Source organism: Protopterus annectens, chromosome 17.part0, assembly GCF_019279795.1.
Source record: "Protopterus annectens isolate FY-2018-M chromosome 17.part0, PAN1.0, whole genome shotgun sequence".
NCBI lineage: Eukaryota > Metazoa > Chordata > Ceratodontiformes > Protopteridae > Protopterus > Protopterus annectens.
Window position 1 is genome coordinate 37,236,646 of NC_056751.1, and position 26,970 is coordinate 37,263,615.

The 26,970-nt window shown below is 38.8% G+C and overlaps 1 protein-coding gene across 1 annotated transcript in view; it reads right to left on the minus strand.

Annotated features, from left to right (window-relative positions):
• Positions 1-26,970, minus strand: part of WDFY3 (WD repeat and FYVE domain containing 3) — a 5,086,165-nt gene that overhangs the window by 809,123 nt on the left and 4,250,072 nt on the right. The window contains exons 43-44 of the mRNA XM_044059488.1: positions 12,933-13,101; positions 1,449-1,618 (exon numbers count right to left, since the gene is read on the minus strand). Coding sequence (XP_043915423.1) covers positions 1,449-1,618; positions 12,933-13,101 — 339 coding nt within the window. The remainder of the gene's footprint in view (positions 1-1,448; positions 1,619-12,932; positions 13,102-26,970) is intronic.

The window sequence follows — 26,970 nt, forward strand, 5'->3', positions numbered from 1 at the left end:
TTTTCCAGAACAGATTTGTTTGTTTTTCAACTGAATTGTACAGGTTATAGGTCGCATTAAAGGTGGGAAAAGTTTTGAAATGATTTATTGTGCCTCATTTTTTTATATCACAAAAACCTGCTATTTTAACAGGGGTGTGTAAACTTTTTATATCCGCTTTTCTTAATACCTGATTTTGGAACGTGCATTGCAAATAGATAGCTAGTGTTTTCCTTAACAAGGATTTAGTTTGATCTAATCAGTAGAAATGTGTGTGTGTGTGTGGGGGGGGGGGGGGGGGGGTCATAGCTTTCAACATTCCATCTCCAAACTGAGGAACACTTGCCTTCCTAATGTGGAACAAATGGGCAAAATGTGGAATACATACTAATGGCTTACTAACAACTTCAAATAGGAAGGTCATATGATGGTTAATATATGCTGGTTTTGCTTATAAAGAAGATCATTTAATGAATTAATATGATTAATTTCTATTTACCATGGATTTCACTTAAAAAAAATCCTAACATTGAATGTGTGACAGACTTTTTCAATGTGGAACTTTGAGGAACTTCGAGGAACATTAACTTCTTAAGACGCCAAATGAGGTACGTTCCTTGTAATGAGGTACAGTTGAGAGGTATGGTGGGGGTACTTGCTGATCTTAAATGCACTTTTACGGCCTTGTTTATGTTGCCTGGAATAGGCTGGTTTAAAATTAAACAATACATATATTTTCCACACCTACTTCAAAGTGTATAAAAGATGATATGTTTAACATTGTAAAGTATTTATGATTTTTGTTACTGAGGATCGTTTGTCTGTGACAAATTATTGTGACTGAGCTCATCAATAAAGTTTTAAGACTACTAGTTCTTCTGTTGTTTTTATTTTTTCCTCAACACATGTTTGTGAGGTTGGAAAAAAACAGACTTCTGTTCTTGTTCATTTTTTTAATCTTCACAATGACTAACGACCAGCAATGGTACCAGTGTGTAGTAAACTCTACTCTACTCAAATTAACCTTGAAGTTTTCTGCTTCCCAACATGACATGCCAAGCTATCCTTTAATAATATGACTGTTATGGAAATATACCTGACAAGCAAAATGTGTTAACATCTCTACTACCAGCGTTCTAGAAAATCAGTATTATTTTGCTTCTCACTCCCTGACATTTCACATACTGAGACCAGCTCCAAAATGTACCCTGCTACCACAAGGGAGCTGCAGCTCTTCAGTGCAAAAATACCAAAAAGACATTATAGATACTAATTTGCATTTTTTGTGAAGATTTTACCATTCTACAGGGGGAAAAATGCAACACTAATGTACTAACAAATGCAATTTTAGCCTGCAGTACCTTTTCCCAAAATAAACTAATCATTCAGACAACTTTCAAGCATTATGAATGCTTTTTTATAAGTACTATGTTTAAAAGAGTGGAAAAATAAAATAAGAAAAAAGGTACCTTTTCTCCCTCTTCAAGCAGGCGCAGTAGTGTTGTACTGTCAGTTTTCTCCTCTTCATCCATGGAACTGCCTTCGGACAGCTGGTCCTGCAGTTGTTCTTGACTATCCTCATCTCCACCATCTGGAGCAGAGCGAGACCGCTTCAATGGTGCCTTCACTAGGCCTGTATCTTGAAGAAAAGACAGGCCAGTTTCAGTCTGAGTAACAAAAACTGACATTCTTTTATTAAACTACAGTAATAAGTAAGGGCTCGAGGTAGCAAAAGTAAAGAATGAAGTATACACTGTGATATGCAAAACACACCTTTATTAACTTATAATAATCTGAACAAACCATCTACAACTTAATTTATGGGTAATCTGTGCAGTTAATATAAAGAAATATCATTTATTAATTTTCCAATATTCAATTAGCACAGTCATGACTTTCTGCACTAAAGTACACAACCTTCCTGGGATGGGATCTCAGTCCACTGCAGGATACAAACAGGACATCGCACACAGGAAATTTACATACTGACCAACTGATTTAGCAACAAGCCATTGTGATGTGGAATGAAATCAAAAACTCCATGAGACCCCAACAAACATTCAAGGGGATACAAGGAAGACATGCTGACTTTACAAAATGCACCACAGACAGGACTTGAGCTTGAAAACTAAATTCCAGTTAGCTAGCTTTACTAACCTCCATACGATTGTACCACTATTCTAGTTACCAACAATCTGTGTCAATTCCAGCCCCTCCTCTCAAGTCTTTACAATTGCTGAAAACAAATTTAGATATTTGTATTTATGTTTATTCAACTTCATTAATGAGTTTAGTAGTTAATCCAGGACAGGATTTGGAATTCTCCGAAAGAACAATTTTAACAGCTTGCTTCACAGTAATCACAACACAATATACCAACTTAGTGAACATACACTTCAGCAAAAAAAAAAAAAAAAACAGTAACAAAGATTATACTGAAAGCATCAGATCACATACAAATTATATACATTACAACATAATGCAAACATGGGTGCATTTATTTATATACAGACACATATGTGTGTGTGTGTGTGTGTGTGTGTGTGTGTGTGTATTTACCTATTTGTTTTTGTTTACAGGAAAGTCCGACTGTGTTACAGTTTCAGCAGAGGCTAGGGAGAAAAGTTCCAAGAAATAACAGCTGTAAAATATAACAAGGTTTAAATAAACTCTAAAGAAATGGGCTGCGTACAAAATATAATGGCATTCATTAAAATGGAATAAACAAACTATCCCAAAAAGTTATAAAGTGTAGAAAGTAAGCAAGTTCTAAGAAGTAATACTGGTGCACATCAAGAACATCACCAGAACAGAAAATTATAAGTATAAATATAATAAAATCACTAAGCAATAGAGGGCATTAAAAATAATAAATCTAAAGCAATGTGATTTGCATCTATATTAATGCTGATATGCGAGCTGATAAGAAAATAATACTATATACTTTTGCAATGGGAGGAGTGTAATAAACTCACTTCAGTAAGACATACAAGCCACCTGGCAAGAAATGGTGAGAAGAGGAAATCTTACATGTATAAACATATGAAGTAAGTGTTTTTGCTGTGGAAGAAATGAAACACCTTGTACTGCAGATTAAAAGAACGGTGTACTTGTCCTCAAGCACAGGTCTGTACGCCATGAGTACAAGATATTTTATTTATTACACAAAACACACCTTCATACATTCTGTTTTTGTTTTCTCTTTTTTAAGGTTGAATTACTATTTCCCACTGATTTCAAGTGGCTACTATAAATGCATAACATGTCTTCTGAAAATGGTTTGGTGTAGTTTTCCTTGGGTTTTAAGAATGGGCTATTTCATGGATGGTTTTCTACTCCAGTTATGGGGTACTAGTTAATTGCTTTAGGAGCGGCATCTTTATCTTTAGTACTGTAATGAGGGTTATGTAAGGTTTTTCGTTTTATAGTTAATTATGACTTTTGGTTACTCTTACCGTAAGTAATTAGAATCAGGACCACTTTGTAACAATGGTATTTTTCAGTTGCAGCCGACATTTTATTTAATTCTTAGTTTTTTTTTTTTTACTTCATTTTATCACATTTTATTTGTAGGAGGTTTATTTAAATGGATAGTATCATTTCTGGGACTTGTGTATACAATGTGTGTAGCTTGTTTATTTTTTTAAGGAGACTGGAAGGAGTTTCCTTAAATTATGATGAGAGTAGAATGGTGATAGTGCTTGACAAAGCAGATAAAATGTGAACAATGCTTGATATTAGTAAGATGCAGATAAAATAAAAATGTCAACATGCTGTAACAAATATTTAATATTTCATCATTATTGGCAAATATCTGGGCTCCCTAACACAAGGATCAGAACTGAAATTGTGGGTCGAAAAATAAAATTGCATTAAAAAGATAGGACAACCAAAATTCAGTAATACACTATTAAAGTGGTTGGGGGTGCGGGTCTACACTGCTTATACAAGTCAAGTCCAAAACAGCTGCATCTCTGACAAGGGAAAACAGTCTCAAATAAGAGTCTATATTAGTTTGCCAAAATGTTTTTCCAGCGAACACCTATTTATCGACCTATAATCAGTGAAAATCACCACAGAGATTGTCTGGGTTTACCATATTTCACCTACAGAAATAGCAATAGCCTTAAACAGTTACTATGTAATGACAAAATGAAGACATATACAGAGGGGAGAAGGCTAGGCACATACCCCTGTAGGAAATGCAATATCTGCAGAGTTATTAGTAGGGACTAAGTGTTTATTCACCCTACCCTATCTTTTACTTTCAAACCTAGATTTTATGCAGATTGCAATACTACTAATTTAATATACTTGGCTACTTGCAACCTTTGTTCTTGTTTTTATATTGCTAAGACCATACAGCGTTTGAAAGATAGGACCAGTAGACACTTATATGAAATCAAGAACAAAAACACTAGGAATGCACTTGCCAAGCACATTATGGAATATCCAAAACACTGTTTCTCTTTCAGAGTTTTACAATGTGTCTACAAGGATCTAAGGGGAGTGGATACCAACAATCATTTAGAGCAAACTGAATTAAAGTGGATATTGAGGATGCAGGCACATAAGCATCCAGGGATTAACAGTAGTGTCAGTATCAAGGCTGTTTTAAATGGGCGTAGACTACAGAAGAGATAGCAGCACTGTAACATGATGAAGTCATTAGGAATAATATGATCTATGTGTTGACTGGTTGTTTTTTACTATATAAGCATGTACAGATTTTAAATTTGTATAGGATCTGAAGAAGCAAAGTTGTATGCAAAAGCGCTTGTCCTTTTATATATTTATTGAATGTTTTATTAAACATAGAGTCTACTGTTGTGGCCATTCTGCTGGTTTTTATTTCTATTATAATTTGTTTTTCTGCTTGGACTCTTTTTTTTTGTTTTTTTTTAATTTATTAAGGGCAATGAAAGAGTTACACGAAGCACAATGGACCAACTTGTAGTTGACTCGAACCCACCGAAGATGGACGATTTACCCCCCCCACACACACCCCCGAACTATATATACCAACTCCAAGATCACACTGCAGTGGAGACATAGGCAAAGTTCTGTAGTTATCCACTGTATTTCGGGCAACTATTTCATTGTCCTTAGTAAATTCAGCAAATTGCTGAAGTGATTTTCTCTGACTATGGATTGATGAATAAGTGTACGCCAGAATAACATTTTGGAGACCTAATATAGACCCTGAAATACCACACACTTACATATACATATATATATATATATATATATATATATATATATATATACATTTATATATAAACACACACACACACATATATATATATATATATATATATATATATACACACACACACACACACACACATACATGCATATATACATATATATATATATATATATATATATATATATATATATATATATATTTATGGATCTACTTCAGAAGATCGAAGGTTCAAACTTCAAATGGCCGTGACCATAAGATCAGAGTTCTGAAACTTCAAAAACCTAATAAAAACTAAATTTTTTTTTAAGTTTTATACTTCCTGCTAAATAAATACATCAACGCAGAGACTGCAAAACAGTGAGGAAAACAGTAAACATCCTGTTCCACATTGTATGGCAATCTCCATTCAAAACGTTCTCAGTTTCAAAACTTCAATAGTATGGTCTTGGCCTTTTGAAGTTCAAAGTTTTGAAACTTCGAGCTTCTAGAGGGGATCCATGTGCATGTGTGTGTGTGTGTGTGTGTGTATATATATATATATATATATATATATATATATATATATATATATATATATAGTGTGTATGTATGTATGTGTTTACATATACATACACATTTATACGTATACACACACACACATAAATACATGCACACAAATCTATACAGTTCATTCCATTTATACATGAAGTTCCAGTATTACAAAAATTACAACTGCAGTCCTCAGAATTTGAACAGTCACCCATGTTTCTGTAATATTACAACTATTCTTAGGGCCAAGGTCATAGCTCAGCATTAAGTCAGTTGTATTGACAACGTACTATAAATACTGATGTTCAAGTATGTTCAATGCTGCAAGAGTGATAACACTTGGGACGTCTGCAGCAGAAGGCCAGACATTTGGCCCAGCTTACAGAGCTTTTCACCCTTCCCCTTCCAGGCTAGGTAAAACACTCGCTCTCCCTCCTAGAGATCAGAAAGCCTGTGTTGTAAGACAGTTATCCACTTTTACCATCTACAGCTCTTTCCTGCCCGTCAGCTGTATGGTTTTGGGCTAAGACAAGGGCAAATGGCACAACAAAGATTATATCCTCCTGAGCTACTATCAACTCAAGCAAATGAGTTATTAGACAAATTACCCTTGGGAAATGTGCTTGGAGGGAAGGAGTATAGAAACAGAATAGACCTGCCCAGTTTGTTGAGAAGGCTTTCTCTAACACCAGAGAGAGAATCCTTTTTTTTATTTTGCTAGGTACATCTTCAAAAAATGTGCATAAAAAGGATAAGTGCTACATCTTGAAAACCATCATAATTAGGGGCTTAGAGTGACCCTTTGCTTTCAGTAAAGAGATTAACTTACTGAAACAGGTGTATAGGCTTTATCTTTACCATACTCTGTAAGAAGTAAAACAAGTGTGCTGTCTTGGCCAAAAGGGTGCTATGAGTATCACTTCTGGCCTGTCCTCATTTATTTACTTATCTATCTATCTATCTATCTATCTATCTATCTATCTATCTATCCATCCTTTGTTGACTGGGTTAGTCACACTAGACTAATGGCCTCATTTCAGGAAGACCTGAGGTGGCAATTATACTGTCATGAGAAATCTGGCCAGGGTACCAAAGAACTTACCCTGCTCATTTTGATAGGTGCTGTGAGATCTTTTACATCAACATGAGCTACCAGAAAGCAGATGAGTTAACTGATGAATTATCCTTAGGAGACATGTTGGATGGAATGAGCACAGAAATAGATCTGGCCAGTTTGTTGAGAAGGCTTATGCCCAGGCTCCAGTGATTGCTGTCCTGGTGCAGTCTGCCATTTGGAGAAGCAAGCAGTCCTACTTCTGGCACAACCAATCTATGGACCAAATCTAGGAATGTATTCCTGTTAAATATCAATTTGTGAGGGTTTACTCATCTTATTTGCCAGGATGTTCTTCAAAGAGGAGATGGAGAACTGCAGGGAATAGTCATGTTGTCACCATCTGTTCTCAGAAACCACTGGAGTTTCCTCATATGAAATTCTGCCATGAAAACCATCAGGTACAAAGAGGCCACTGTACCCCAAATATTCCGAGGAGTTCACTGCTCTAACTGGACTTTAGTGTGCTATAGAAGCGAAAATAAAGAGGTCAGGAATAGTACCTTCTTTGAGGCATGGAACGCCTTCTGGCTTATAGTGCCCAAAACAGTTCCAAGGAAAGTGGCTTATCTGGTGGATAGCATATAGCTTGGAGATTTGTGAACACCACAAGTGCAGCTGATAAACAAAAGGGTAAAGAACTAAACCAATACTGAATTTTGGCACTTATTGTTTTTTGTGTCTGCCACAATTCTGCCTTCCTAGTTGACTTTAGCGGATTTGATAAGGGATCTCAACTTTTTGTTGAGGCTAATAAGGGAGTTTTTCCAGTCTTGGGACTTCACCTTTTTCTGCAACAGTTTCTTCCTTTTGTTGTAGAGTTTATTGATGGCTGGAGACCACCAGGATTGGCTTCCTTTTTTTGGAGGAAAGAGTCTTGGTTCTACTGGGTATGGCTAATTCCATGCACTTATTTACATGTTCGTACACAGCACTGATGTATGGTTCGGCTGTCATGCAGCTATTTTCTATTGGCACAGGTGCAAGAAGTTAGCCACCTCTGTTTTTAGGAGCCCAAAGTCAGCTTTGGAGAAGTTTTTAAAGGTGGTTACCTTTGCAGGGGGTGTGGGTGAGATGTGGATTTCCACGGTGATTAGTTTGTAGTTGGATCTAACCAGGGAGAAATTGATGACTGTTGTAGAGCAACGGTCGCCCATGTTAGTGATAATCAGGTCAAGAATGTTGCTTCCTCTAGTGGGAGTCAGGATGAGCTGGTCTAGGGCATTGGAACTGATGAATTCCAGGAAGCTTTGGGCCAGTGCATTTTCACTTGAGTAGTTTTCCCAGTTGATGGAGGAGTAGTTAAAATCTCCTAGTATGAGAGTACTGTGCTGGATCTTGATTGATTCCAGGGTGCTTAGGAACATGGAGTGCGAGTCTAAGGACATGGTTGGGGTCCTATAGCAGGCTATGTCCTGAATCGCCATCTTACCAGTGTGTTAGTTGTACCTGAAGTACCTCAGATGCATTATGCTGGGCTACTAGACTGGAGATGTGCAAATCTTTTATGAAGATGGAAACACCACCGCCTTTGGAGCTTCCAGCCATGTTCTGGGGCCGAAAGGTGTGGGATGAGTTGTAGCCTAGAAGCACAAGGGTGCTTTATGATGCTTTAAACCATGTCTCCATTACAGCACAAACGTCGATGTTCTCCATTTTGAGGAGCGCTTTGAGCGACTGCATCTTGAGATTTAGACTTCTAGCCTTGAGAAGCATGACCCTCAGATTGCATTTATTTGTAGTTGTTACAGTGGAATTTTGGTCTTTGGAACACCACCTAAATAAGGCACTATAAGGGTAGCAAGAACTTAGCCAGTACCCGGAATCCCAGGGGTGACAGATGCAGGCCACCTCTGGCAAAGCATGGAGGCCTGTCAATCATGTCATTCCATGCAGACAGATACTGGATCCCCTTAGAATGACACCAGAACCTTAGCCAATTGTTGAAGTCAATCATTTTCTGCTTGTACTGCAGTATCATTCTGGGTGATGGTAGGATACTGTTCAGGGCTAGGGTCATACCTGCCTGGGCCACATAATCGGAGAGCTTCTCCATGTCTCGCTTTATGTAGTCCAGAGAGGTGCATCTCAAGTCATTCACATCCACATGAACAATGACTGAGTCATACTTGTACTTGCTGTGGAGTGACCTGAGTGCATGTGTTATGTGGCGGATCCCGGCACCTGATAGACAACTGACTGTTACCTTCTCCTTATTCAACCTAGTGAGTGGGACATCTTTGTGCCTCACTACTGAGTGCACTACGATTAGTGTATTGGGCAAAGTGTTTTGCCTTAAGGACTCAGGTTGAAGGGCTCAATGTAGAGGTGTGCTGTGTGTGTCCTGTGGTTGGTGCTGTGTAGTGGTGGTTGACTGCATTTCTGCCTTGGAGGTCTCTGTTGTTTGAGTAAATTTCTATTGACAGCCTCCGCGAAGGTGAGCGTGTGACTTGTGTTTCTATTTGTGAGCTGTGATGGTGGGTGTTCTGGATGGCTATGTGTTCTATGTGGTGTGGATGCTGACCTTCTCCTCTTGCCAGCTAGTACAGTATTGGCTGGAGAGTCCATAGCTTCCAATTTGGTAGTACAGGTGTATCTCTCACAAGTCTGAGTGTTGGGAGGTAACAGGAGAGGGTTGCCTGTGTACATGAGGCAGTTGCTACACTGCAACAGCATGTCCAAGTGCAACATGATAGTAGGAGAAAGCACAGGAAGCTGCCCTGTATACATGACAGGAGGGGTGGTCATAATTACTAAGTACTGGTGCTGTTACTGTGTAGAACAACTACTGCTGATAGAACCTAGGTGTGCTAAAATAACTGCTACAAAAGCCTGATGAAGTGCAGAGCAATTAAGCGATTAGAAGTGCTAGAGAGAAGAGAGCTAGCAAGATCTATGGGAACATTTGAAGAACATACTTTCTGGCAGCAGTAATAGTTTGCCTCATCTCAGCTGCACAGAGCTTAAACAAGAGCAAATGCGGAATTTTAAACCAGAAAGTTGAAAGGAATGGAAAAACTGCCCAAACGGCCAATAAACTACAATTTCTGGGCCAGAAACCACTCCTCCTGTGGCACATAGGCTACCTACAGCTTACCACTCCCACTGATAAGCTAGAAGGCTTCCTTCCAACACAGAAACGCCTGGGGGGACTCAGAAACTTTCAAACAGTCTAGGATACAGCAACTCTGTATCTGGACTACACTAGTCACAGAAAAGGCAAGAAACAAGGGAGAGAAAAACTTAAAATTACTATTACAGGAGAATAGGCTAAAAATGCAATAAATATAGTTCAAAATGCAGTGCAAGCTAGCACGAGTGTGTAGCAATATTAAAACGAATACAGTTCAAACAGACGCAATTAAGTTAAAAACGACTGAAAACAAGTGCAGAATGCAGTAAATATGCAAAAAATAAAAGTGGAGGAACTCAGGAGTATCTCTTTCTCCTTCTAGTTGCTCTTGCAGTCAAGCAGGATGCCAGTTCTGGATACGTGGAACTTAAACAAGTGCAAACCCGTGAAAACGCAGGCTTTTAAACCAGCTCTGAGTGGCCACACAGCAGATATGACTTATTCAAATGAACAAGAAGCTGTGCACACTAAAAGGTTACTGAGCCTTGTCCCCGCAACATGAATATTTTTCACCTTGGCATTTTCTGCTTGCCCAGAGCACACTGAATCAACAGCAATCAGGACAAATTGAAAATATAAAGCAAAAATCATTTAACTTTACAGTCATGGTTGAGTGCAATATCGTGTATGCAGCTCAAAGGATGGGATGAACATAAACTGAGTGGACATGTACCAACTTGCACTTTATGGACACAACACCTGTACTGCCAGAATTACAAACTCTGTATTCTTCTGAATGCATATAAATCCCACAATGTAGTTTGTTCTAAAATATCCTAATGTATTATACAGATCCACATTTCATAATACTGTTACAATAAAACTGTATACTGTGCCTTGCTGTAAACTAATGGCTGAAAATGACTTAAATGGATTATCCTACTTACCTGGTTAATTAATAAACACAGGAATTGGAACACTCAAAATAATGCAACTGTCTAGACATGGGAACAGTTCACTATGCTGACAGTTGCCTTTGCCAACAAAGTAAACTAACATATTTTCTAAATGGCATAAGTAGTTTGTTGAGTGGTAAGTTCATCGAACAAAGGAATGCTGACTGTAGGGTATGTTGTCTGAGCAAAGTCCTCCTGCTCATCCATACTCATGTGTGTTATGCATAACCCAGTCTCTGCCCCTAACCCAAATTCTACACATTACCTTATGAAAAACTCTCACTAATAGCATCACTGTTTGGACAAAGCATGCCTGGGTGTTACTATAGCAATAACCCACACGCCAGGGTGTGGGTAATGCTGGATTTACCCACGGTTGGCGTGGTTTGCTCACGAAGGTGAAGCCTGAGTGGCCAAACAAAGCCAACTGTGGGTAAATCCAGCATTACCCACACCCAGGCGTGGGTTATTGCTATTATACAATGACATTATTTAAGAAAAAAATTACTTTTCTTAAATAATGGCATTGTATAATGCCTCCTTGCTGCCCTTCCGCAGCTGTCTGGTATTCTGCTGCAGTTCTGATGTACTGCGCATGCGTATGCCTACGCAGTACATCAGAACTGCGGGCAAAAGCAACGGAGAAAGCAAGATCTCTGTTGATTTTTACAAACTGTTTCGCTATGTTAAATTGGTTTAACATAGCGAGACAGCTTTTAAAAAAGCGACAGAGAATCTCCGTTGCTTTTGTTAAAGCTGTCTCGGTATGTTAAACCCATTTAACACAGCGAGAAAGTTTTGAAAAAAGCAACGGGGAAAGCAAGATCTCCGTTGCTTTTTACAAACTGTCTCGCTATGTTAAAGGAGTTTAACATAAAAGCAACAGAGAATCTCCGTGTCTCGCTATGTTAAATGAGTTTAACATAGCGAGACAGTGAGAAAAAAAGAGTTATAGTAATGGAAAAAGTCCGGGCGACCGGACCTTTTTCCATTACTATAACTCTGATTTACAACATGCACGCTGACCAATCAGTGTGCACGTTTTTGAATATTAATGGGGGGAGTTGTATAATGTTATTTTTCTACACCTCCTCCTATTTTTCAATTTCTTTCACACCTTAATCTTTACATTTCAACATCTTTCCTGTCTTCCCACTTCATCCATCTCCTTTAAATACTCTCCACCACTCTCTTAGAATCGGGTCCTATGTCAGCAAGCACCCTACAATACTTATCTCAATGACCCTTGACTCAGCAGCTATACAATGCCAGTCTCCCTCTTCCAGCTTTTACTACCTACCGACTAATACTTCATATGTTCCTTATCTCAATTTTATTTACTCTTACCATTTATATGATTAATTCTTCATGCTCCTTACTTCACTTTTATTTATTTAGTCTTTAACATCTATGTTATAACCCTCCTTAGCCATACCTTATAAGTTATGTAAAAGTTCTCGTTGTCACAAATACTTCACATGATCTGTTTGCATAATATTTTATAACTGGAATTTAACACCATGTGTAATGTCACCACAGAAGAAAGCCCTGTTTTATCTTTGTATAACGTCACTACAGAACAATTACCTGTTGTAACTAAATGTCTTAAGAACTCTGCATCTTTGTAAAAAAAATGCTTTGTTATAAGCAAATATATCTGCTGGAGTTTTTCTCCGTCAGCTTTCACAGAAAATGGGCTTTGCCCCACTGGAGTTTCCAAGCAAACAAAAACAAATAATTTACTAATCAACAAAGGAGAACATTTCCTTTCCTTTTTTGTTTTTTTTTAGATCACATTAACATCAAATGTTACTGGTCGATGAAGATAAGTGTTAATGAGCAGAAGTTGCAGTAGTAGTTTTTTTCTGCATGTCAGCTAATATTCCTAAGTACAGGTACTGAAGCTGCACAACCGCCAGCATTCCAGAATACAACTGCCTAAATGCAAACATTGAACTACATAACATGCAGCACTCCAAGAGCTGTGTGAATGAAACAAAACCTTTGCAAAACAACCCAAAATACAAAGCGGACATTAAGCTGAATACCATTTGTTTGAGCTACAACACCCACCTTTGACCCTGGCTATGGTATCTTCCCCATGCTCAAGTTCCTGCTGGGCTGTTTCTCCTTCTGAATTATCCTCTATGTTATCTTGATAAATACCAGGATTTCCACAAAACAGACGCATGTAGTACTCCTTACTGTCATAACTGATAGCCCTTCGATAACGAGCAGGTTTCTGCAAAAAAAATAAATAAATAAATAAAATAAAGCTTGTCTTCTTAATCTTTTATGAAAAAGGTACAAAAAATAAACAATATGCAACAAAATATCTCCCTATCCCTGAATTAAAATATTTGAAAGATATACACTGAATATGTCAATCATTCAGTTTCCACTACATGTGTTTTCACAGCTGAGAATCTTCTTCTTCTTCTTTCAGCATTTTCCCGGTTAGGGGTCGTCACAGTGGATCAACTGTCTGCTCATGATTGGCAGCAGAGTTTTACGGTGTCAAGTTGCCAGCCCGGCGCCCAACCTTCCACAGAAGGCACACACACACGCACTCACACCTAGGGCCAATTTTAGAGTGTCCAATCCACCTACAGCATGTCTTTGGGATGTGGGAGGAAACCGGAGCACCCGGAGGAAACCCACGCGACCACAGGGAGGACATGCAGACTCCGCACAGAAGGCATGCCAGCCGAGGATCGAACTGGAGAACCTCTTGCTGTGAGGCGGCAATGCTAACCACTGCACCACCGTGGCCGCCCAGCTTTCACAGCTGACAATACTAGGTTTTAAAAGGAATAATAAAGACTTCCTCAAGAAAATGTTCCCACTGATATAGCACGACACAGTAAACAGACATGTTACTGCACCTTTGTATCTACATTTTCTGACCTTCTATGGAACTCACTGGGAATGGCTGACCACAGCAAAGAAAAAAAAATATGTAGCACATGACACGTCCTACCAAACAGAGTCTTTGAGTCCACCACAGGTAAAAGTAATGAATGAACAAGCTAAATCAGGGGAACTATACCCATATGTCACATGACAGTGGCAAATAAGTACACTACTTATTGCTATAACAAGATTTCATTCAAAACATCAGTGCGTGCATATCATTCTACGATGTACTCACTCCACTGTCTCTTGCAGTACACACCACACAGGAACCTTAAGAGCATAGTATATCCACTAAATGGATTAAGTTTAAACAAAGTAAATGCAAGCCCACATATTTTATATCTGCAACCATTTGTGTTTGTCTGTATGTATATATATATATATATATATATACATACATATATATATATATATATATATATATATATATATATATACACATATATATATATATATATATATATATATATACACACACACACACATACACACACACACACATATATAATATATATGTATATGTATATATATATATATATATATATATATATATATATATATATATATATATATATATATATATATATATATATATATATATATATATATATATATATATATATATATATATATATATATATATATTGTCTTTCGGCTTTTCCCGGTTAGGGGTTGCCACAGCGTAACTCCGGTCCGCTAATGATTGGCAGTTGATTTTTACGTGCTGAGTTGTCAGCCCTAACGCACAACCTTCAACGAAGGTACGCCCATTCATGCATGTCTCCACGCAGAAGGCGCTCTAGCTGAGAGTCGAACCGGTCAGCGTCTTACTGTGAGGTGACAACGCTACCGCAGCACCACCACCGCTGATATATATATATATATATATATATATATATATATATACATATAGGCACAAACATACAAATATCCACACAGACACACACGTGTGCATACACATTTGTGTATATACATACAAACACACAAATTGTATACATGTGTGTATATATACATTACATATGTACATACATATACACACACATATCTGTGTGTGCGACCAAGTGATATACTAAAAATGGGCATTGACAAAGGGGTATAATAAAAACATTCACCTATGCTACAGTATCAGATATTTTATTAGCACTATACCCAATGCCATCAAGCATTTATCACTGTTCTGATGGCATCTTTATCACTTTAATTCAGGTCCACTGATAGAGAAAAAAAAACAAAACAAGAACTGCTACCACTTAATCAGAGAGCTGCAATAATGGCAAAACTCAACCAAAACTGGAAAAAGCATATTATAGTAAACAAAACACAATTATATAATCAACCCCGTCCTTTTCACATTTTCTTCATGAGGTGGGTGTTGCATCAGCTGTTGCTACCTCTCTCAATTTAATGCCCCTCTCCTACCTTCCTTCATGCCTGACTGTCACATGCCTTCTCTCACCCAGTCCATCCATCTCTTTGCTGGATGTCCACATTTCTTCATGCCTTCACCTGTTGCTCCCAAATCATCTTCATCAAACAGTCTTCTGCTTTACTGCACATGTGCCTGAGCTGCAGTAATCTGTTTTACTTCAGCTTCTCTGCAATTGGAGCTACTCTGCTTTCTACTCTGATATTATCATTTCTTCATCTGTCCCACAGTGTGCATGTTACTTACCCATCTCAGGCTCTTTACCTGCATCACTTCTGGTTTCCTTAACTGCTCTGCCTTCACTGCCCTGGTTTCTGTACCATACAAAAGTACTGGGTCACACCACTAGCTTCTTTGTGGCATTCTTCTGGCAAACACCATCTCTGACAGTGCCAGTTGGCTGCAGCCCCTCTGATTCTAGCTTTCATCTCCTTATTCAGACTTCTCTTCTCCTCGACAACCCCACTGAGATAACTGAAGCTTTTAACCTCTTCCACTACATTCCTTATCTCAATTTTCAACTTATTCTGATTTTCCCATTCCTGCCATGACAACTGTTTTGTCTGTACTCAGTTTCATCCCATGTGCCTTCAGTTCTGCATTCTATTCTCCTAAGATTTACTGAAGTTCCTGTTCAGTCTGATTATAATACCACATTGTCAGCATACAGCAGTTTTGTTGAACTGTCCCATCTGACCTCTTTGTTAATGTAGTCCATCACTACGATAAACAGCAGTGGGCTCAGAGCTGAACCCTGATGCCAGCCCACTCTTACTGGGAGCCCTTCTGAGTGTCTTTGTGCCACTGGGTCCTTGTGTACAGCCTGCACCGATTCTACCAATGCTTCTGGGACTTTGCACAACTACAGGACTGTCCAAATACGCTTTCTCGGGACCTTGCCATATGCTTTCTCAAAATTTAGGATTGCTCAGTTGGACTTCTGCTCAGCACCAGTTTATTTTACATTATCTTTCTCACTGCAAACACTGGGTCAGTTGTGCTATATTCTGATACGAGTCCAAACCGCTCACTTCCCATCTTACTTTCAACTTATCTGTGTATTTATTTATCAATCACCCTTTACAGCGCTTTCATGCACTTTTGATATCTCTGTACTGGCTACAGATGTGAATGCTCTTATTGTTGTTATATGCTGGTATTAGAATGCTTATCCTCAAAGAAATTTTCTTTTCATATCACTAGGAGTACCCACAAGAGCCACATTTCCCCTGTCTTGCCCAATGTCTTGATCCTCTCTGGCATGATGTCATCTGTGCTTGCCTCTTCCCCTGACTTAATTTTTCTTAGTGCATTTTTTTTTCTTTTAGTGTGGGTTCTTCTTCCTCTATCATCATACACTGTGTATCAGGCAGTACAGCTTCTGTGGGGTTTTCTTCATTCAGATTCTGGTGGTAGAACTCCTTCTCTTTCTGCCTTTGATGTCCTGGGGACTAGTGAGTATATTGTTGCTGGTATTTCTTACGAATGGTGTCAGATGACTGTTTTCTTTACCCTCTTGTCTTTGCCTTGTAACCTGAATGAGCTTATTTGCGCAACCTGCTGAGTCACTTTCTAGAAGCTGATACAGTGCATAAGATGCTTTGTCCTTTGCTATTGCAACTGCTTTGTTAGCTACCAAGTACTCTTCCTTAATCTACTCTATATTTTCTGTCTTCCAGAAAACGTGTTTCAAAACATGACTACCCTATAGAAAAAAAAAAACACAAATCAATACTAAAATGCTTAATTTACTGAAAGATTACCACAGCACATACACTGCAAAGCCACCATTAGAAAGTACATTCACAAAAAAATATGTAACCCATTCAAAAGCTCTATGCAATAGACAAACTATGCAACTTTTGTATCCCATGGAAACGAACAGGAAACAGTAAACCAAACTAACTAAAAAAAATATATATATATATATATATATATATATTTATTTATATATATATAAATATATATATATATTAATATATATATAAATATATAAATATATTTATATATATATATATATATATATATATATATATATATATATATATATACACACACACACACACACACACACACATATATATATATATATATATATATATATCTCTATATAAAACATATCTTGTGCTTTAAGCATACAACACAAAACATGTCCCCACAATCTTAAATATAAACTACCGAAGAGTGTAACAGCAGACCCTCCCCACCAACACAACCAAAACATAATTTGTATGCAACTAGTCAACCAACAGTCTTGGATTAAAATGTTGCTTGGACTGGTGGTAAGCCACCCTTGTAACATCTACTAAGTCACTAAGCTTAACCCTATAATCCTAGCGATATTGTAGTTGAGGGCCTCACCAGATGCGCAGTAGCAAGCCCCGCACAAAACCCACCCCCCTGATATGTCTTTCATGAATATGCATTCCAGCCAAATGTACAACCGAAGAAAAACTGCAATGACATTGACTTCACTCCACAGGAAAAACTACTGGGCATGCTGCAAGGGATAAGGCAGGGCTGAAACTCTTTGTGAGGTGTGTTGTACTGAAATCCCGGACCGCCAGCTCTCCTGCTACCTACAAGTCAGCAGTACTGGGCCATACTCTGGAATGATCAGCTTCAGTTATCAGTAGAAATGTGTAGTGGTGTGCAGGGGACCTAAAAGAAGATGCGATTAGGTTTGCAAAGTAGCTGGAGAAATGGCAGTTTTGATACTCAAAAACAATAGTACATTTGAGAAATAGAAACCTAATAAAACCTAATAAAAAAAAAATATAAAAAAATTTTAACCCCCTACCCCCATACAACTGATGTTATTAATGCGTACACAAGTCTGTCAAAGCAAATCCCTTTTTAATGCTCCTGTTGACATCGTAAGGCAAAACACAAGCTACAGGGCGCGGTATGACATTTCACTTACATTAGCTTGTTAAGCTAACTACAGCAGCGTACTCTTTCCAACAACTTCAAGGGAAATCTATAATCCCTGCATACTTTTTTTGATACATGATGCACTTAATTTCTTCCCTATGCAGAGTCTGAAAGTGATCATTTGTGCTCAGTCCTGTAACCCAGTAACTTAACGAATCACACTAGGACAATTCGCGAACTGGTCCCGTTTATCCATTAAATACACTACGAAAGCACGGGAAACTAATACCATAGCCCTCAATCTTTTCTCTCCAAACTAGAGGACAAATTCAAAAATAATCAGGAACGCTTTTTAAAAAACGTGTTGTCACTGAATTTGCGACACGCCCACTTCTGCGCAAAACAAACTGGTGAGGCCCTCAACTACAATATTGCCATAATCCTGGCCTTGAATCCCTCAGTTTTTATTTGCCTAAGTAATGTGTGACTGAGCAAGAACAGAAATCCCTGAAAACAGGCTACGGGACAAAGATGGTTTACCTGATCAACAAATAAACAGGACAAAATAAAAGTATACTCTATAAATCACTGATTCATAATACATTCAATCATTTTAAACATCTTTATTGAATCATTATACTTCAATAAATAACATGGTATAACATACATTAAACAGAAAAACTGTAATACTTTCCATTGTTAATGTCATGCAGTACATGTTCTTTTAAACAAGTCTCCATTCACTTCAACATTACATAACTTGCTCAACTCCTACCTTCACATAAACCTCAGTCCTCCTACTGAACATGATATTGCATGCACTGTTCCCAAAAAACTCAACTTTTCTATGAAATGTGCTCATTTTCTATAGATCCCACCTTTTTTTAATTGATAAACTCATTCACCTTAGGAAGGAATTTGGTCTTAGTGTGACCATATGCTCTGCCCTTGTAGAAAATTTGATTTATTTATTTACTTATTTGACATTTGTTGACCGTGTTAATCTGACTGGGCAAGAAGCCCTTTTCAGACTAGGGAGAAGAAAAGTCTATAAAAAAAATAATGAGAACAACAACAAAAACACACATATTTAATCACAATAATAAAAAAAAAAAATTCCGGTACATAGTTTAGCTAGCTAGTACAGAATACAGTTAAAAACAACCAGTACAGAAAATACAATTCTTAAGTAAATCAAAAATTCAGATTTTTTTTTTGTAGAGATTTAAACAGTAACATGAGCAAATTGCTTGGATCACAATAATTGCAAGAGTGGTCTAGTACTTACACGTACTATTTAAACTTCCTTTGTGCTCGAAACTGATGTAATTATATTCTTACACATGTTGGGATGCAGTTAGTAAAATAAAGAGACAGTGGGAAAGGGGAAGTTAGGGAGTAAAAGCTTAGGTGGGGATTTAGATTAGAAAAGCTTCCTCTTACCCGAGGTTGTGAAACTCCAAAATACTAAGGGATGAAATAATAGCTACACAGAAAGGCATTTCCATGAAAGGAAGAGCATATCCTAGAAAGTCAAATGGTCAGACAACAGCATTGTTAGGTCACTGCAGTACAACATCCAAATCACAGGCACGGATGAGTGACCTGGTGCATGGCCTTAAATGAATACTTCTCAAAAGGTGTACACAGTGTCCATTTGGGTTACTGATTTACTACCTAGCAATTCATTAAAGTTATGGTAGAATTATTTGAGGCTAGTTTCAAAGAAAATAAGAATGCCAATCAGATCTGAAGCCCAGTTTATATGCAAACTGTGACGATTGGGGAGAGACAGGCGAAGGCTGCCAGCCTAGTCAAATAGAATTTAATACATAATTCTATCATTTGTATAAATAAATGTAAAATACATGCGTGTGTTTTTAAATGAAAGAAAAACACTGTAAAATGTGAACTTCAAGATTGTTACAACATTGCCCCCTTACTGTAAAGAAAAACTAAGTCAAGCCTTTCAAATGTGTCTTTTGAAATTGAAATGATTTTATGACATTCTTTGATCTTTAAAGTTGGTTTCGGTAAGGCTGGCTGAAGACATTCTGTCTATTGTGTTAACTAAGGACTAATTGCTACAGTGTATATGCAAAATGCCTTTTAGTGTTGTAGTCTCCTGTGCAGGTGTTAGCTTGATAAATAATGCAGTTTCTATTAGCCTGGGAACTCAGAGCAGGTGTCAAGATGCTGCAATATGAATACTGGGAAAACCTAAGTGTCAACATGATGTAATCTGGGGAGGACCCAGAGACATGTTTGTTGGTGATGTTTTATAAACTATTTCTCACAAGAGACTTGAAGCATTTTGATCTGGACATCTAACTTATCAGCACTCTGCCTTGTGCTCACATGTAAGTTTTAGCACTGTGATATCTTGTAGGAATAGTTAAAGTTAGTAAAGATTAATTAGTAATTTTTCTTTGAAATCAGACCTGTCCTACTGTATTATTTTAAGTTTCTGTGTGATCTGTGAACTCTTCGATATCTCTGTGTTGTAGTAGTTTTGACTTGTGTTTTAATTATTTATTATTAAATATTTTTAAAACCTTCTACCTGTGGCTGGTTTGTGTAGAGATAAGCTCTAGAATACATTGCATATTTACAGAGGTTATTGTAATAGGCCACTCTGATACGCCTTAGACTGTATAGTCACATTACCATTGGATATTAATATTGCACAGTAATAATTGGACACCCTTTTAAGGGCCTTTTAGTAGCTGATATTATTAACTGGGTGGTGGCAGCAATTACTACCGTATAGTCTGGGTAAAAGGGCACAGTTGGTCTTTCCCAGGAGTGTCTGTGAAGTTGTATAAATACTTATCTCAAAGTGTGTGTGTGGTGTCAGCTACTTGGCAGGGACACTAAGCACATTTTGGACAGAGAGGGTACTGGAGGTTTTAGCTTGCCCAGTTAGGCTGAGACCTGGACCCTATAGCTGTGCCAGTGGGGAGTCTTATTGGGGACCTGGTGAGCAAGGGAGCAACCAGCCCAAGACTGACTGTGATCTCTGTGTGCACTTAAGGGAAATTGTACTTTACTGTGTGTATATTACATATCCTTTCCTCTTCTATGAGACGACCTCCCTGGTGTTAGTGGTGAGGATTGAGGCTCCTTGATTGTTGGGCCAGGGCACGGTCGTCACACAAACCAAAATGAATTCCAACAGTATTTAGCTTGTTAAATAGGTTCATAGGTGTTTACTAGGCTAACGACCACAAGGGCCTTTTTAAGCCTAGCCATGCATCCCATATTTCTGACAAGTTCTGATACCCTTGATAAGTGTAAGTAAGCATGGGCCTGGGAGATGAACCATTTACATCTTACCTGTTTGCATCAGAGACATAGGTACCAAACCAGGGATGAATTTCCGGTTTCCCATCCAATTGTCCAAGTTGCACTTGAATTGGATTAGGGAGTAACTCTGCTTAAGGTTTAAATCTTTAGAACGGGTAATTCTGGCAATGTTTATGGATATGAAGGAGGTCCATCAGAGTGGGGTCTGACAATGCCCTGTATGCCAGGCATAGATCTCCCCTCAAACATCTGTAGGAGACAGAATACAGGGATAGGGCCTTGAGGTGGTCTGCATAGGACATATTACTTACGCCCTGCATTCTTTTACTGAGGAACCTCTGTGGACATTCCAGTTGTTTGGATATGCCTGGTTAGGAACAAACCAAAAGGGCCATTGCACTCAATGATAGGTGTGATAAATGCCTAATACAGTGGAACAATGACTTCCTTGGACTTAGATGCCATACCTTAGTTTATAAGTTGCGCAACATAGAATGATTTCCTCACCAATGTAGACACATGATGATCAAAGGCTAGATTACTAACTGCGTGTATCTCTCCAAGTCCCTGACTACTGGGTTAACTCTAAGGGGTGTGTTGTCAATATGATAGTTACCAGGGATGGATAACTTCCCAAAGGACACCATTATGCATTTCTTGGCATTTAGTTTTAGACCATAGTTCTGACACCAGCTGTTTGTCTGTGTCAGCCCCTCCTGGAGAACATTTGTGTCAGTTTGAGATTCAGTGACAGCTTCTAATTTGCAATCATCTGCAAATCTAGTCAGCTAGAGACCAATGAGATTGGCCTTGACTTCTGAGAAGTAAGTGTCAAAAACGAGCGGTCCAAGGACTGATCCCTGAGTGACTGCCCTCTTTGTGCAGGTGGACTCTTCAATTCTAACTTCCTGGATCCTTCCTGTGAGCCAATTGGATTTCTTGTTTTCTGCATAACAGCAGACACCCAGCAACCTCCTTAACTTACTGCTATGCTATGTATTGCACCAGAAACGTGTCTATCAACTTCTGAGCTTTAAGTCATAACACTGACCTTTACAAATCTGAGCAGAGAGTCAGAAAAGGGAATACATTCTTATATTTCATGGTAGAAAGATAATTTATGGGGTCTAATATAATAAAACAATCAAAGAATATGAGCATACACAATTAACTAGTTTAAAAAAGTAAACTGCCTTAAACAAATCAGTCTGTGAAAAAAACCTAAGCACAACAAGCCTGACAGCAAAAACCACAGCACTATGCCTAAAACACAGCAGATAAGAAGTATGTCTCTACAGAAGCTGTTGGGGCCTGCAAATGTGGGAAAGTTGCCAAGAAAGGGAGTGAATAAATAATGCTTGGGCCAGAACCCCACAAGAAACATTATCTGATAATCATACAATTGTGTTACAGGCTCTACCAGAATTAGAAGGAAAGTGAAAGCAAACCTTCCTTTCTAAAAAGGCATATAATGTGCACAACCAATTCATTTCATTGCATACGTGACAAAAACACCTGGAACACCTCAAAGTTGACAAATTTGTGAATGATTCCATTCCAGGATTCCTCATTCTCATGACACTCCATAAGTCCCGCTTTGCCTGTCTTCTATTTCTAGGGTATTCCTGAGACTGGGAAAGTATAAATAACTGCTGTGTAATCCAGTTTGTTACATTCCTGAAAAGTTAAGTGCAAAGGGTAAAGGGACGTCCCCTTTTGCTTAATGTAAAAGTCTGCCATTCTCTCTCTTTGTCCCTGTTATGAGTCTCCCAAAAGTTAAATGCTCCCTGAATGTTAAAGGCAGTATACAACAGCCCATAACTTTGGTAAAGTATCATGCAGACATTGTTCCCTGTGTGCAAGTTGTTGAAGTATATTCTTTCACTCAATCAGGGACATATTTGTGATACTATATGAATAGGATCTTCCATGTAGAAATCTTTGAACATGGGCTTCTTCCTAAAAATTAATTTCTTAGATCCAATATTGACAGTAAAACTGCGATGACAGCCTGATATGAGTTGATATAAACCAGGAAAAGATCATATAGATCACCTGAATGTTACGTCAACTGGGAGAGGAGATATTAATGAAGAGAAATCCTGTGCAATATGACAAAGGAAACTTCCACAGCAGCTGTTGTCATACAGTCATGCCTTTAATTAGGATCTTAGTCTAACCTTTCTATTGGTGAGCATAAAACAGGGCATGTCTTACAAAGGAATGAAAACTCTTTTGGGTCAGATATATACTGCCTATTACAGAATCTGAAATCAGCCACAGGAAAAGTGTTCTATGATGCCAAAGTGGCAAAATTATGACATCATCCTGGGGAGGTTGGAATACAGACATGCTATGCACAGAACTACGTGTCAGCCACTTTGACAGGGAAACACAAATTCTACCACCATGCTTAAGGAGTTCCTAAATCGAAACTGCCAAAAGGTCATGCTAAATGGCAATGCTAAAATGTGACATTCTTATTTCCCATTGAAAATATGAGGAAAATGATGTGCACAAGGAATCAGGAAATGTATACAGACATTCTGCATGTTAAGGGAGTTGTAAAGGCTGATAAGGCCATGGAATTCTATCCTGCAGAATGACTGACATACTGATATCACTAAGGCAAGGCTAATTATGAGATGGGAACGTCTCACTGATACCTGTATTCAGTCACATATGTCAGGGAGTGTTAGACAGCAAAACCCCTCCAACAGAAATACAGGATCAATGACACCAAGACTTTAATTAGTTGTATACTTTTCTATACATGCTTTCCCTCCATGGGTCTTATTAGCACTCCTCTTATGAGCAGTATGTACTCCCAGTCCTTCAAGTATCTCATCCTGCAGGGCCACAAAAGAGGGAAAGAGCTAAAAGGAAAATGACTACCATACAGTCACAGAGGAGTTCGTGTCACTCTCCATGTACCAATGAAGGGACAGTGTGTGCCAATGGCCTGAAGGGGTTGTCTGACTTCATCTCACCCTACCAAGGTTTCTGTGTTTCTGAACTGGACCAAAAATGTTCCCCAGGCTGGTGAAGCACCTGTATCCCCATTCCTCCTCCTCAACTACACCATTTGATGTGCACGGCACGGCATTTCCTATCCTGCTTTACATGTGAGGTGGGACCCCAGCATCAATCACAACTTTTTTTTGAGGATTGGGAAAGAAAGTAGGCAGGTGGATTGCTTGATTTAGAGACACTCTGGATATCACTTTTGGCATGAATGAAGGATTGGTCCTTAGAGAAACTCTGTCCTGATGAAAAATGAGAAAGGGAGGTACTGCCATGAGTGCCTGTATCTCCGAGACTCTTCTTGCTGAGGTAACTGCCAACAGGAAGACCATTTTCCAGGATAGAAATTGCATTTCTGAAGATGCTGCTGGTTCAAAAGGAGGAAGAGTTAATTTTTTCCAAGACGTAATTGAGGTCCCATGCAGGAACTGGTGGTTTTCTGGGAGGTTTGATATTCTTTATCCCTCTTAGAAACTGTCTTAGCAAAGGATGCGAAAACACAGGTGGGTCACAGTTGTAATTTGCTGAGATTGCTGAAGCGTGAATTTTAATGGAAGAATATGAGAGGCCACTATGAAATATTTCTGCCAAGTATTCTAATATCTGAGGTATGCTCATCACTGATGCATCCTGGCCCTTGTTGGCATTCCAGATGATGAATCTCTTCCACTTGGCCGAATAGGTTTTTCTGGTGGAAGGTCTGCGTGCTTCCAGCAAGATTTCCTGTACTTTTTCGGAGAGGGAGACATGGGTCAAAGTCATGGAACCCTCCAAGCTGTCAGCTGCAATGTTTGCAGGTTTTGATGAACAGTCCTGTAATTGTGCTGAGTTAGGAGCAGAGGCCATTGAGGCAAGGGCCACGGTTTGGTGTGAGTTATGCTCAGTAGCAAAGGATACCAGTGCTGCCTTGGCCAGTCTGGAGCAATCAAGATTCCTTTTGGTTGTTCTGCTTTGATCTTCAGTAACACCTTAGTCAGTAATGGTAGAGGAGGAAATGCATAAATTGTTAGGGTATTCCAGCTGAAGGAAAGAGCATCCGTTTTCCAGGCTAGAGGATGGTGTGTCCTTGAGCAGAACCTGTCCAGGTGATGATTGAGATGAGAAGCAAAGAGATCTATGTCCGGTCTTCCCCATGCAGTTGTTATTTGTGAGAAAATCTGTGGATGCAGCATCCATTCGTGTGGATCCAAGGAATTTCTGCTCAACCTGTCCGCCAGAACATTGTCCTTGCCCGGAACAAACTGGGATTGCAAGTGGATGTTCAGTTTCAGGGACTTTTCCCAAAGAGTCATTGTTAGTCTGCAGAGGGGATACGAGTGAGTGCCCCCTTGTGTGTTTATATACCACATGACAGTGGTGTTGTCTGTCCTTATTAGCAGATGACCTTGTTGAAGAGATTTTGCAAAGGCTTCTATTGCATGTATCACTGCCAACATCTCTCTTTGATTTATGTGCAGATGCATTTCCATGGGAGTCCATTGTCCTTGAATGCATCTGCCCTCCATGTGTGCCCCCCATCCATGGTCTGAGGCATCTGTTGTAATGGTTTGACTTGCTTGAGCTTTGTTGAAAGGCATGCCTTCGTTTAAATGACTTGCTTGAGCCCACCACAAAAATTCCCTTTGCAGGCATGGAATGAGTGGTATTACGTCTTCTAGGTTGTGGCTGTGTTGAGACCATAAGCTTTTTAGGTACCATTGTAGCTTTCTCATGTGTAGTCTTGCCAGAGGGATCAGAAGAATGCAAGATGCCATGAACCCCAGGGCCTGCAGGGTCTTCCTTGCGGTCAGCTGGGTAAGCTTTGCTAGGCTTTTGAAGTAATCTGGTAAATGCTCTTGTTTCTCCTCTGTGAGGAAAGCCATTTGTGATTGTGTGTCCAGTTTTGCTCCTAGAAAAATAATCTTGTAGGATGGCAATAGTCTTGATTTTTGAATGTTGACTGTGTATCCCAAAGCCTGTAGCAACTGAATGACATAATCCAAGTTTTTTATCAAGGTTTGTTTGCTGTCTGCTTGTATGAAGCAGTTGTCCAGGTAAGGATCTATTTGAATCCCGTGGAGCCTGCAATGTGCAACTACTGATGCCAGGCATTTCGTGAATACTCTGGGCGTAGTAGATAAGCCAAACGGCAATGCTGAGAATTGATAATGCTCTGTTCCTGCAAGAAATCTGAGGTATCTTCTGCAACTGTGTCTGACTGGGACATGCAGGTATGCCTCCTTGAGGTCCAGAGTAACCAGCCAAGACCCCTTGCCCAGCATGGGAAGGAGTTGCTGCAACGTCAGCATTTTGAATTTTGGCACAATGAGAAAAGTGTTTAGAACGGACAAGTCCAGTATAGGCCTCCATTGCTTTTCTTTTCTTGGAACAAGGAACAGTCTTGAATAGAATCCCTGGCCTTGTTCCTGAGGAGGAACCTTTTCTATTGCTTTTATTTGTAACAGCTTTGAAACTTCTAAGAGTGCCTCTGGCCTTTGATTTTGTGGCAGGTTTGGCATGCCTTGTCCCATTGGTAAGGTATGGAAGTGGAACCTGTAACCTTTGTCTATTATGTCCAGAATCCAT